The sequence below is a fragment of the Brassica napus genome, chromosome C4, assembly GCF_020379485.1.
Source record: "Brassica napus cultivar Da-Ae chromosome C4, Da-Ae, whole genome shotgun sequence".
Taxonomy (NCBI): Eukaryota; Viridiplantae; Streptophyta; class Magnoliopsida; order Brassicales; family Brassicaceae; genus Brassica; species Brassica napus.
The window spans coordinates 26,523,734-26,537,339 of NC_063447.1; the positions used below are offsets into that span (position 1 = coordinate 26,523,734).

The following is a 13,606-nucleotide window of genomic DNA, read 5'->3' on the forward strand; positions in this document are numbered from 1 at the left end:
TTGTACATGTATGGGTAAGACAAAAAAAGAAGAAGAGGAAAATCGCATTTTGTATGTTTATGTAGTTGTGACTTTGGTTACAATTGTCACTTGCTTATAAAACTAAGGATACAAAATTTCGATTGCTAGAATCTCAGTGATTATAAATTTTAGCTGTCGCATTTTAGTTTGTTATAGATATATTATATATTTTTGACCTTTTATTGAACTATAATACAATCAAAGTGGTTATTAATGTTTTATCAACTAAAAATTGGGTTTGGGTTTCAAATATGAAACTTAGTCGCTGCTGTGTTAAAACCTAGTGGTTTCATCATTACATTGAGAGAGTTATGCATAAGAAGGAAGGGCATAGAAACTATGAAGATCACTTGGTTTTCTAAGTGGAAAAGCTGGAGCAGACTAGCGTTGCCTTTGAATTAACAAGTAGCCGCACTGAGACGATATGGCTTTTGCTTGTCTTTTAGACTAGTTGCAGAACCGAGGACAGGATCACGTCTGCGTAGTCTATTGCTGTTTGCTGCTATTAGTACCATCACACCAAGGAAGATCAAAACTGAGATAGATGAGAAGATAAGCATCATTCCAGAAGCGACCCGATCTTTCACATTTTGCGCATACTGAACTGAGTCTAAAGCAAGAAAGGTGATGGGGAACGAGTAAGCCCACCACGCGACATTGAATCTTTGCATTGACTTCTTGAAAAGATTTGGCCTACAGACCTGAAAATATTAACAATTAAAAAGAAGCTAGGTAAATGTCTTGTCATACGATTTCAGTTTTTGATATTTATTTCTTGGTGTGTTGTAAACTTACCAGGGACATGAAGATGAAAAGCGAAAGAAAGAACAACATCTTCGCCAGAGGATCAAAGGTTCCACAAATGGAGTTCCAAGCTAGACTTCCCATGGCTGGTGCAGCAAAGAACAAGAAGAAAACTGGCCTCAGCTTGGTTGGAAAATTCTTACCGCCTGGTTGGCGTTGATAAAGTGTAACAAAGATAACCAAATAGTGAACCATCCCCAGTGAGAACAAGAATAGAGCACACTCCTTCCAGCCCATCTCTGCTGCTCCCCGTGCAGCCACTAGGTTTGCGATTACTGATACTTGGCTTCCCGGGTTTGCCATCATCGACAGGAACCTTTTCTCTGTTGTGAACCACTGTCCATAAAGCTTTGTGTCGAGGGCCAATACTGGGAGAGCAAACACCGAGAACAATGACTGATACAGAACGCTTTGTGGTTCCATCATTGGAGCTGATTGAAGCAAGATAAGCCATGAGATCGATGGAGCGTAAAGATAGTTCACTCCAATATAATGTGAGAACTCTTCCTTCACCATGTCAAAAAAGAAGAAACACTTCAACGCGTACAAAAGACAGAGTGCCACTTGTGTTGCAAGTGCTAGGTACCACAGGAGATGGAACGCTATGGACGGAAGATTGCTTTGCAAATGGGACATGCTTGGTGAATCAGGTGCGATCATCATCTTCCATAGCAGAGCTTGGCTGCAGAGGGAGAGGCTTATTCTGAAATAGCCTGCATGGAGTCTACTCACAATAGACATCAGAACATTGGGTTTGGTATGAGGAAGGTCAGTGCTTCTCTCTTTACTGCAGGATATTGAATCATCAATGTTGATATGAACTTCTTGCTTAGGAATTTCCAAGTTTTCCATTTCTGGTATATTGATGGAATACAAGTAATGGCTTGCTTTGTTTTGTGTTGTTATAACCTTAGGATAGAGTTCATATATGTAGGCAGAGAAGGCATGTAGATTAATTAGTACAACACACGTGATTTAGGGGGAGTTAGTTAGTGATGGACAAGGATGTTTACTTAAAAAGATAATGGAATGTAATAAGGATGGCAATTTGTAGTAACTTTTGGTAAACTCAGTAACTTGTATAGTAAAGGTCAACATTTCTTGTTTAGGCTTCATGAATAAACAAAGCTATTCCAGTTGAGTACTTTACAAATTAATCTTTTATTTATATATTTTCCTGATTTACCTAACTGGTACCATTATAAATATGTTACATGGAAACGGAAGCGGGTGCGTGGAAGCGGAAGCGTATGGAAACGTAGAAGCGAATTTTTTAAAAAAATTAGGAAGCGGATACGTGTTGGAAACGTATCTATATATATACATATATAAGAAGTTTTTTAAAATATAGAACTAAAAGTTATATTATTTAAATTTAAAATAAAGCATTTATTCATTTATAATAATTTTGAAATGATTTTATATTAAAACTATGAAAATACACATAAATTAAATTTAAAAGAAATTATTATATTAATTATTTTTAATACTTTAGAATTAATTGACATAATATATTTGAATATACGATTTATCTTTAATAAAAACCTCAATGCATAAAGATAATTTATAGTATTAATTTTAATATTTGTATATTTCTATTCTCTCTACTAAATACTATTAAAACTTGGATTTTATATAAATTAAAAATTATAATTTTATATTTTTATTGATATAAGATATTGTGTTTTTTTTTAAAGAATTGAAGCGTGATTCCAAAACGGAATCGTAAGCTTCCAACGTGTTTTTAAAGATAATATTTTAGAAGCGTTTTGGAAGCGAGATTCCGTAAGCTTCCATGAGGTTCTGATTCCGATTCTGGTTCCGAAGCGGGAAGCGGACGTCCGATGAATCTTCCGTGCAAAGCGAGCCACAATTATCCGATAATTTATAATTGTACAGGATAATTAGGTTTTCTTATCAGGGGATGTTACCACTAGCTGTAAAGAAAGACTGATGCAAGCGAGCCACTAATACTAAAAAAATCTTCTTTGTATAAGATGTATTCAAAATGCAGATTATATTTTGTAAAAGATGATAAGCTTTTTTTCAGTAGAGTGATATGTATTCACCTATTGATCAAGGTCAAGAGCCAATGAATAAGCTTGGGAATTTACTCGCTGGTTTTATTAGCCATTGCAGCATAAAACTGGTGTACAAAAAAGTCTTATAGTTCAAGATCAGTAAGTACGAAAAAACGGTCATAAAAGTGGTATGTTTTTTGACTGGTCGAGACCTCATTCTAACTGGTCGACACCTCATTCTAAGCAACTCTGGCTGGGCAGTGTGGAATGGTGAAACGATCAAGGTATGGTCGGATCCCTGGCTAAGCCTATCGGAACAGAAAAGACCTATGGGACCAGTACCCGAGAACCAAACTGACCTGAGGGTCTCAAGCCCTGATGGCTCCGATTGGAACAGGGCTGAAATACGCAGATGTGTACCACAGGAGGAAGAGAACATTCTCATGATAAAGCCAAGTAAATTGGGAGCAGCTGATAGACTAATTTGGTTAGGAAATGAATCCGGAGACTACTCAACTAGCTCGGGATATTGGACGGCGAAGAACAATACCAATATGGCCTCACCGTTTCCACAGTATCCTTTTGATTGGCAAGGAAACATTTGGAAGCTCCATGTGTCCCCTAAGCTAAAGCTCTTCCTTTGGAAGCTCTTCCGAGGCGCCCTTCCAGTGGGAACATGCCTCGCAGCCAGGAACATTTCATCAGCCGTTAACTGTAAGAGATGTAATGAAGCTGAATCTATCACTCATCTTTTCTTTCACTGCAACTTTGCGCAGAAGGTGTGGAGTCTTGCACCCTTATCTTCTACCTTTTATGCTAGAAGAATGATAGATTTAGGATCTTCATGGACCGCTCTGTGTAAACAATACTGCCTCCCACCTGTAGGCATTTCGACAGGACCGCTGGCGCCCTGGATATTATGGTCTCTATGGGTAGCAAGAAATAAGCTCATCTTCGAGAACAAGGAAATCCCTGAGGACGATGTGATTACAAATGCAATAACAGCTGCCATGGAATGGTTAAACAAACTGACTCGGGATTCCTCTGTCAAACCGTCAACAATTCACCAGAGAACACCAGCGCCACCAAGCACCCCCGTCTTGAAAACAGATGCAGCCTGGAAAGGAGACTCCCTCATTGCAGGTTTAGGATGGATCGTAGAGGATGAACTTCAAAAAGTCCAAAGAATGGCTCACTGTCACTTTGTACCGTCCCCTTTACTGGCGGAGGGTTTGGCTCTTCGAGAAGCACTCCAATTCTATAAAAACAGAGGCATCCGACAACAACAAGTCCTCTCGGATTCTGCTCAGCTTGTCAAAGCAATCAACACAGAGTCCCCGAATTCTGAACTGTATGGCATAGTCTCAGACATCCTATGTCTTTCTGCAGACTTCGAATTCATTTCCTTTGGTTGGATTCGCAGAAACAAAAACAATGTGGCTGATGCCCTGGCTAAACATGTCTTAATGGCTGAAACTAATGTATTAAACCCTGGGTCTTAACCCCTTTTTTTAATGAAAGTTTGAAAAAAAAGAAAAAAGTGGTATGTTTTTTGATAATTTCTTAAAAAATTTATAATAATTCTAAATATTAAATGAATTAATAATATTGTATATATAAGTGCGTTCTTAGAGTAATCTCAGTGGCAGACCTTAACGCAAATGAGAAACTGTCTGAAGTTCTAACTCTTTAGATATCCAAATAATGTTTTAATAGTTTTATTTTATATTATTTTGAGATACCTAGTTAGAGCTTACCAATAGAATTGTTCTAAAAGAAATATTAAAGCAATATTTGATTGGGGTTAATGTGTTTATACATAGACTGATTAGCTCCATTTTAAACTCAACAAGATTAATTGTAATCAGTTAGTTTTGCAAAGCTGAGGTTTAAGTTGATCATTTAAAAAAGGAGTATAAGCTCGATTAAATGGTTTTGGCTCTTTTTGTCAACAACTCACTACAAACATTAAAGTGTGGGTTTGTAGACGCTTATATTATCTGTTAACTTTTATCTAATTACACCATATTACAAAAGAATAATTAATTATATATTTATATATGAATTTACAATAGTAAAAATAATTGGTGGGGATATTTGGATAAGTGAGTCATGGGGCACATATGCTGTGTCTCTCACAAGTAATTGTTGACAATGAATTAGTGGTCGAAAATGTATCGAATCAATGCAAACAGCAACAACAAAAATTTATTGGTACTTTGAATTTATTGGAACTTTGAATTCTTAACCATTGGAACTTTTCGTTTTATAGATAACTTTTAAACAATTGGAAGCAATTATGTTTTTTTCCCAAATACAACTTTCCTGATGGAATTCAGTAATTGCAATTCAATGGAATTGATTCAATTACTGAAAACGGAGTAACATGCGTAAAAATCAACCTAATCATATCAAACTATAAAAGAAGTCAGTTGGTTGGTTGACACGAGTTAGAAATATGACATTTGTATAATAGAACCCCCACCCCCAAAACATCCGAAGAACCAAAAAATTAATGGATTCGGTCCGGCTCTTAGTATATACCAAACCATTTAACCCGATATAACCGAACATAATCCAAAAGAACCGAAGATATTCTAAATATCCGAAAAAGACATAAACTGATAACCAAAATTACAGTACAATAACATAACATAACTATTTTAATATAACCAAACCAAATTTTAATCTCAAAAATGAAAACAAGCATTAACTAGTGTTAGTAGATTACTAGGGTTATCTTAACTAAGGTTTAATTCAGGTCTTTCAGATACCTGTACGGATCCCGGATATAATCCGTATCCGACCCGGTACCCGACCAAAGACCTTATCCAATCGGGTATTTTCCTATATCCAAATCCGATCCGAAACCCGACTTTTCGGGTAATTACCAGTTTGAATCTGGAAAACATGTCCAAGCCTAATACTAACAGATTCCCGACGATAATATCTGTGGGAAACCAAAATTTATTACCGAAGAATCTAATTTGTCGGTAATAAATACTTACGTATACTCTGTTCGTCGAAAATATATACCAATTAATAATTTTGTCAAGAAAATATACCAACTTTATTTTGGAGAAATATTGTTTCCTCGGGACATATTCCCTAAGAATTTAGTTGTGTCGGGATATATATATATATATTTTTTTTTCGGGATATATTTTCGACGTAATCATGTTCATCGAAAAATAACTTCAATTTTCGACGAATTTCTTTTTGCTGGAAATTTAAATTAAGATTTTTCAATTTTTATTAATCTCGTATATGAATTATAATAATTAAATTACTAATTAAAATTTTAATTTATTAATTAAAATATAAATTAAATTCCAAATATACATAAAAATTTAGAAATTTAAAAATAACATTTAAAAGTTCTAAAATGTAAAGAAACTAAAATTCATGGGAAACAGTTGTTTCATCTTGTCCAGCATCATCTGGTTCTGACTTTATTGTTCCACCATCTAGGACTCTAAAACTGCAATACGATATTCTTTGTTCTACAACTGCTCTAAAATCTCTTGATCATGGAGCCTATGAAGAAGAAAAAGAACGGAATGCACGAGTTAGTCTGACCAGACAGTAGTTTTTTTTCTTTGGAACCGCCTGAGAAAAAATGTTAATTAAATCTATAATTAATTAAATTAATTAATTAAATATTAAATAAATTAATTAAATATTAAATATTTACTTTAAGTACGAGGTTGTTCATTTGCTCCCACATCAAACTGTTGGAATCCGAAAAGATCGATCTTCAGACAAAGGTTGGGAAGCAATGACTTTTTCCGCCTGGGTTTCCACCAGGTGGATGACCTCCCTCCTAACAGGATCTTGAATTTAACATATTTTCTTGTTGATGTATGCCTCTTCAACAGACTGAGATCATCGATGGGATTACCATCATCTTCTGCAATCTACAAAATACAAAGATTAATTAATTAGTAAGAAAAGAAATAAAGTTAAAAGTATTTAAAACACTTACGAGTTGATCTTCGAGGAAGACATACCGGTGCTACCTAAGTTATAGACATACACTTACGATTTGATCTATGACTCAACTTGTGTATCAGGTTTTGCCCAATGCACCTGCAAGTCCTCCCAGACCATCATGTTAATCATTTTCGGTGTCTTGTCTTCAAGTCATTTCTGCTTCCACGAAAGATCTCCTTATCATAGTGGCCCGTTGCGTAGTGGTAGAATGATGCACACCGTTTCCGTCAACCCAGACTCTCAAGTGAACTCTTTCTAAAAAATGAAAAAACTCATGTTTAGTACATAAATAATATACGAAAAAGCAAAAATTAAGAAGATGTTAAATAAAAAAACCGCAAATTGAGAAACCACATCTTGTGATTTTGTTCATCCATGTCATTGAAGGCCGGATATCCATACTTGAGCATTGAGTATTCCATCTTCAGAATGCTCTTGCTAATCCCATTGGTTTACTTTTCTAACATTACAAAACATGAAATTAGTTAAAATGAATATACAATAAATAAAATGCAAAATAATGAAAAACTAACCACATAGTATTTGGGATCTTATGAGAATGTATTGAAGCCAGATCCTAAATTTATCAGGTAAAAATCTTAAAACTAACAATTGTAACAGAAATCTAACATATATAACTCTAAATCTAACACTCTAACTCATTCTAACATTTCAATTCCTAAAATATATCATTTCTAACAAACTAATACATATAAAATCTAACATATATGAGTTAAGGAAAAATATGAGAAGACGTACATGATTTTGGGAGAGCGAGAGTGAATTCACATGTGTTCTTCGGAAGAGAGAGAGAGAGAGAGAGAGAGAGAGAGAGAGAGAGAGAGAGAGAGAGAGAGAGAGAGAGAGAGAGAGAGAGAGAGAGAGAGAGAGAGAGAGAGAGAGAGAGAGAGAGAGAGAGAGAGAGAAGAGAGAGAAGAGAGAGAGAGAGGAGAGAGAGAGAGAGAGAGAGAGAGAGAGAAGAGAGAGAGAGAGAGAGAAGAGAGAGAGAGAGAGAGAGAGAGAGAGAGAGAGGAGAGCGAGAGAGAGCGAGAGAGAGAGAGAGAGAGAGAGAGAGAGAGAGAGAGAGAGAGAGAGAGAGAGAGAGCTGTAATGATGATGATGATGAAGAAGAAGAAGAAGAAATGCAAGTTTTATATATGTATCCAAGTCAATTCGTCAATAATCAGCCAGTAAGTTAATTGATTGGCGGTTCACGGAAAAGTTTAGGTGTGTTGATTTACCTGGGTAATTTTCAATTTCTGCCAGATAACCGTGTAAGGATATTCATCGGTAATCCATCAATAATATTTAATTAATTAATTTAATTACTCGTCTGGCCACTTTTCGAGATAAGAATATGCGGAGTCTATCAGAAATTCGTTGAATTTTTTGACGAATTTCTGACGAATGTGGTAATTATCTGCATGTTTTGTGATTGGTTAATCTACATATCAATATTTGTTGTCGGAAATCCGTTTTTTATAACCGAAAAATTTCCACCGAATTTTCGACGTTTGGAATTTGGGGTTTCAAAACCTAACACAAATAGACCTACGATAACCATTGATAGTATATTAAAAAAATTTATGAGTTTCAAAATCTTAAATTTGTTTCAAAAAACTTGAAAAAATAATTAGGACTGTAATGATGAATTAATGTAAAGTGTTTGTTTAAGTATATAGCTGTTATTGAGTAACTTTATGGTTCAAACGATATATTACGCCGACAATTTAAAACATTAAAAATAAGATATTGTTAATCCACATGGTTAATGGCACTTATTATGTGACCTAATACTTTGTAGGTACCCGGTTTAACTTATAATTTGAATATTTGAGACACTAAAGCCATATTCACCGTAATTCATCAGAAATTCCTGATGAATTCCTGAAAAAAATTGTTAGCTTCCTCAGTAATTTGTCAGAGAGGAATTTAAAATTTTTGGGTGTTCCTTTGGGAATTTGTTGGCAGTTACCATTTTCTACTTCATTTAATTAATTTTTACGAATCCGTCAATATAAGAAAATGCATAATTTACTTATAAAATGAAACATAATGAAATGCATAACATAGCAGTGTGAGATTACACTTTTCTGATTACGCCAATCTACTCATAATCTAATGAATAATAAGAAGGACATGAATCACTTATTTTTTTCACATAAGTACTGCTCGCATCTGAAAATTTTCTATGCACGAAACATTGTATTTAAGAACACTATGCGTCCATAGTAGTTCCAACTTATATATCAGTGGCTGAAGAAACATATCAGGTGATCTCTTAGGATACTCTGGCTTGGCATGAGAATGGGGAGGAACAAAAACTCATGTTGAATGCACAAAATTGGCGGTAAATTATAAGGTGTGACAATTACTGGTCGCAAGGAATATTGTCTTCCATTCTATCCAAATGGGTTGAAAATATCAGTACATAATCCAAAGTAGATATTTCTTCTCTCATATGAAAACCGTGGATATTTTGATTGAAAATGCTTCCACACTTATACATTTGAAAGATTTGTAATTTCACCATCTTTTGAGTGCTCTGCATATGCCATTTCATTGGCCCGGCTATGTTTTATGACTGATATAACCTCTTCAACTTTTCTGTGAAAGGCAAATACCGCATCCGTTTATATGAAACTCTAGCTCTTCAGCTTGTCTCCTGATAATGAGGTTTCTGACAAAATGTATATTTTTCCAGTTTTCATATGCTCCCGATTAAATCATGCAATTATCGATGCATACATATATCACCTGTTACGATGAACCAAGACCAACTAAAACTTTCTTAACCTCGTAATATGAACAAGGTGCAAGACTATTTTCACGTAGGATACCTCTCAAATATCAGTGATCTTGTCCACACATTCTTTAGCCAAATTATAATCCGTCTTTATGACCATCAATTTACTTACAGATAATAAAGGTGAATTACCATCTCTACATTCTTTGTACAATGGTTGTTTTCACTACAAAAAACATAAAAATCTCCTTGTTTCTACATTGGGTTCTTCCCATCTATCATCTTCCTCAACTATTGAAGGTAAATTTTCTCTATATGCATCATTTACCATCTGAACAGTATCAGCACTATAATCTATATCCATGCTAGGTTCTTCTAACCTATCTGCAGTCTGAGCTCGCTAGTACTACCATAATTCCTTTCTCCATGAAGATATCAAATCTTGTACCCGCATAAACCCATTTATATATAAATGCTTCCAAATTTTAAACCTTATCCAATCGGGTATTTTCCTATATCCAAATCCGATCCGAAACGCATTCCTGCGTAACTTCTTTGATGAGGTACGTGCTGAAGACTTGAGGAGCAAGATTGCTACATTCACTCCGGAGCCTACAAAGTCATTCAGAAGCTCCTGGATCAGATTCAAGTCTTACCAACGAGATTGTCCACACCATGGATTCAATGAAGTACAACTGCTTAGTACTTTCTTCAGAGGCATCGCAATGCAGTATCAGATGGCTCTTGATGCTTTCAGCGATGAGAACTTCAACACTAGGAATCCAGAAGAGGATGTGAGACTTATTGAGAACTTGGCATCCAGCAACAGCACCAAGAACACTAACTTTGAAAGAAGGAAATCTGCAGCCATCCTTGGGAAGGAGCAGATGGATGAGGTGAAAGCAAAGCTGGACAGTGTCCACAAGCTTCTAAGGAAGCATGCTTGCTTGGTAGAGGATGCAGATGCTGTAGACACAGAAGATAGAGTAAGAGTAGAGGAGGATGTGCACTTCGTCGGTGGAGCTGGATTTCAGAGGTCTGGAAACCAGGGTGAAAACTTCTATGGCAATGGACAGAGGAGTAACTTCAACCAGAGTTCGCAGTACCAGAAACCCTACAGCGAAAACTACAACATCAACAACAACAAGAGTTATGGAAACTCATCTTACCAGAAACCAACACCACAGACTTAAAAGAGCAAGATCAGAGCAATGCTGGATCGGGTGCTTGAAGGACAGCAGAACCTGACAGTGGATTTCAATGGGAAGATTGATTCTGTCTACAACAACCTGAACACAAAGTTTGAGACTTTGGGCACTCATCTGAAGAAGTTGGAGATGCAGGTTGTTCAGACAGGGGAAGCATTTAAGAAGCAAGAAGCTTTAGCAAGGGGGATAGGAGATGATGCAATGAAGCACCATGTGAATGTCATCATTGTTGATGATTTCTGGCAAGTGGTGAAGCAAGAGAAGCTGCAAGAAGGGGATTTCGAAGTAGAAAACTCGATGAGTTTTGGCGGATCAAATTGGTGTCGACCGACGTCAGACTTAGGACATCGATCGACGGACATCAACCAAAACCGATCAACAAGCTTTCCAGAACATCGATCGATGACACATTCAGAGTCGGTTGCATCGTGCAATGCCGTTAGGTTCATGACCCACGAGGAGTTTGCAGAAAGACACCCACATCCGCCCAGCCCTTTATGTATTAACATCGATCGACAAACTGAGCCAGCCGTCGATCGACAACGAGAGACCACCGCCGATCGACAACCTCCAGTATCCATCGATCGACGAGTACCACTCACATTTCGAGTGCAGATGCCAAAGATTGACAGCATGAATCAATGCACTCAGACCACGACAGAAACCTTCAGCTAACCTACCAGAGACCACCAGTACACATTGTTGGGGTCAAAATCGGTCACGACGGAATCAATGTCTAAAACTCCCCGGAAAATATTTCTCGCAATATAAATTTCGTATAATTTTTATTGAAAAGATTATACGACGAGTTATTGATATATTTTATCGACAACAAGACGCAAACATTGTTGGGGTCTGTTGGGGTCAAAACCGGTCACGACGGGATTAACATTCAAAAACCTTCGGAAATATAAAATAGCCTTCGAAAATCTGTGATAAACTTAACCAAAGCATCCCCCGACTCGCACGATCGATCATAAAGACGTTCAAAACAAGATCGGGATACGATCAAGGTTTCAAGATAATACGCAACAACCAGGCCCGAGCCTACGAAGATTAACCCGTGCGCCACAGGGCAACCGTTGACTCGCCGCCCTCATGGTCGCAACGGGCGACCGAGCAGCTATCCTCGCGGTCGCCACGGGCGACCGACTATTCCACCCTCGCGGTCGCCTCCCTCGCGGCCGCCACGGGCGACTGGCGTCGCCTTCCTCGCGGTCGCCACGGGCGACCGGCACGCGTCTCCCTCCGGGTCGCCCAGTTCCTCGCCTCTCCGGCTTGCCACGAGGCGATCAGCTCCTCGTTCTTCCGGGCCGGCATGGAGCGGTCGGCGCAACGCTTACGAAAAACTTGCCAGTCATGTCCAACGTCCGGTTGATGTTACCCTTGGAGAATTATGATTAAACCACTAAAGTACGTCTTTCTACGAATTCAAATGGACCGTGCGAAATGACAATGGTTAAATTAAACCGCCTGGGCCGCATAGCCGGTTTGAGTATTCAGCAAAGACGACGCCGTATCAAGAACACCTTCTCGGGAAATCATCCGTAAGCAAACCAACAAAGGTCCAAAGCTCGGAAGCAAGCCCATCTACAAAGAAAAGAGCCCAAGGATATCATGATGGTTTAACTTTCATACGCGAGAAAGGATAAATATTAAGCCTTGGAGATGAAGATAAAGATGGAGCGAAAAAATGGAATATTCCCGAGAAGAGATAACTACGGCCCGAGGATAGAAAAGGAAAGTGCGAGCCGACTTAGGAGGGATATATAAGAAGAACCAAGAGAGGCTTCAAAGGGGGGGACGGAGAAAAGAACTTAGCATCTAGAGCAATAGGTTACTTTCCGTTTATCAAAATCAAACTACGTCTGGCTTGATCCTCGAAAGGGGTACGTAGGCAGCCTTTCATAAGGTTCAGTCTGAAATCAAATCAAAACTTTTTTTGTGTATTTTTTCGTCTTTTGTTATCGAGCTGCGACTTAACTAGGTTTAAGGGTTTAGGTTGTTAGAACTATGTAACTCGCAGACAATTCTTGCGGCCAAAGCTTTTATCATCTTTTGTAATGATCGCAACGCTCTTACGCGGATTCGAAATAAGATCAACTTTTTCTAAACTCGTTTATTGTCTTTACATTTTTTCCACATTTTTTCGGTCACTTGCCGTAGGATCTCGCAGAGAATCCGGGACCTCTGGGAAATTAGGGTTTTCCTAAATTTCCTAATTTAAACGGAAATCGACAGTGCGAATTTTGGTTCCCACAGTTTGGTGCTAGAAGGGGGGGGGGTACGGATTACTCTAACTCATAGCCGCAAAACGCTTCATCAAAACAATATCTGGAAATACGAAAGACAAAATCGCAGTTCGCAACAATGCTGGTAAAACAACTCCAGCAGCGACTGCTCCTATAGCCAACACTTACGCAAACGCCGTAGTGCTCGAAAAAATTGAAAACCTAGCCGCGACTTTTCGCCACAGAAAGTGCTACGAAACGAGCTCGCGATTTCTCTATCTAAACATAAAGGGAAACGATAAATTTTATCAAACCCCGTTTGTTTGGCTCATTACCGAGGTAAAGAAGTCTCAATGCGTAAGGGTTTTACCAAAACACGTTTTCCGAAAACTTTTCGGTAAATTAAAACTTGTTCTCCCCAAAACTGCAGAAAAACCCTAGGTTAATCGCAGAAAAAGGAAGCAAAGAAAATCGGGTACATAACTCACCACTGTACTTCTTCCGAATATCTTGCGGAAAAACCCTAGGTTAGTCGCGGAAAAAGGAAGCTCAGCTAATCGGGCACATAACTCGCCGCTGTAC

At 37.7% G+C, this 13,606-nt stretch overlaps 1 protein-coding gene and 1 long non-coding RNA gene across 3 annotated transcripts; both read right to left on the reverse strand.

Moving 5' to 3' along the window:
• Positions 1 to 214: 214 nt before the first annotated feature.
• Positions 215 to 2,017, reverse strand: LOC106373608 (S-type anion channel SLAH1-like). The gene is made up of 2 exons (XM_013813760.3): positions 817 to 2,017; positions 215 to 722 (listed from the first exon to the last, which is right to left on the reverse strand). The coding sequence occupies exons 1-2, from the start codon at positions 1,675 to 1,677 to the stop codon at positions 420 to 422; spliced, it is 1,164 nt and encodes a 387-aa protein (XP_013669214.2). The 5' UTR covers positions 1,678 to 2,017; the 3' UTR covers positions 215 to 419.
• Positions 2,018 to 5,845: 3,828 nt separating this feature from the next.
• Positions 5,846 to 7,732, reverse strand: LOC106374715. 2 transcript variants are annotated; one of them, XR_007322108.1, is made up of 5 exons: positions 7,599 to 7,732; positions 7,176 to 7,299; positions 6,832 to 7,094; positions 6,541 to 6,763; positions 5,846 to 6,383 (listed from the first exon to the last, which is right to left on the reverse strand). It is a non-coding gene; the product is annotated as an uncharacterized LOC106374715 (long non-coding RNA). The 2 variants fall into 2 exon arrangements; XR_002657485.2 differs by having other exon boundaries at positions 6,541 to 7,094.
• Positions 7,733 to 13,606: the final 5,874 nt, after the last annotated feature.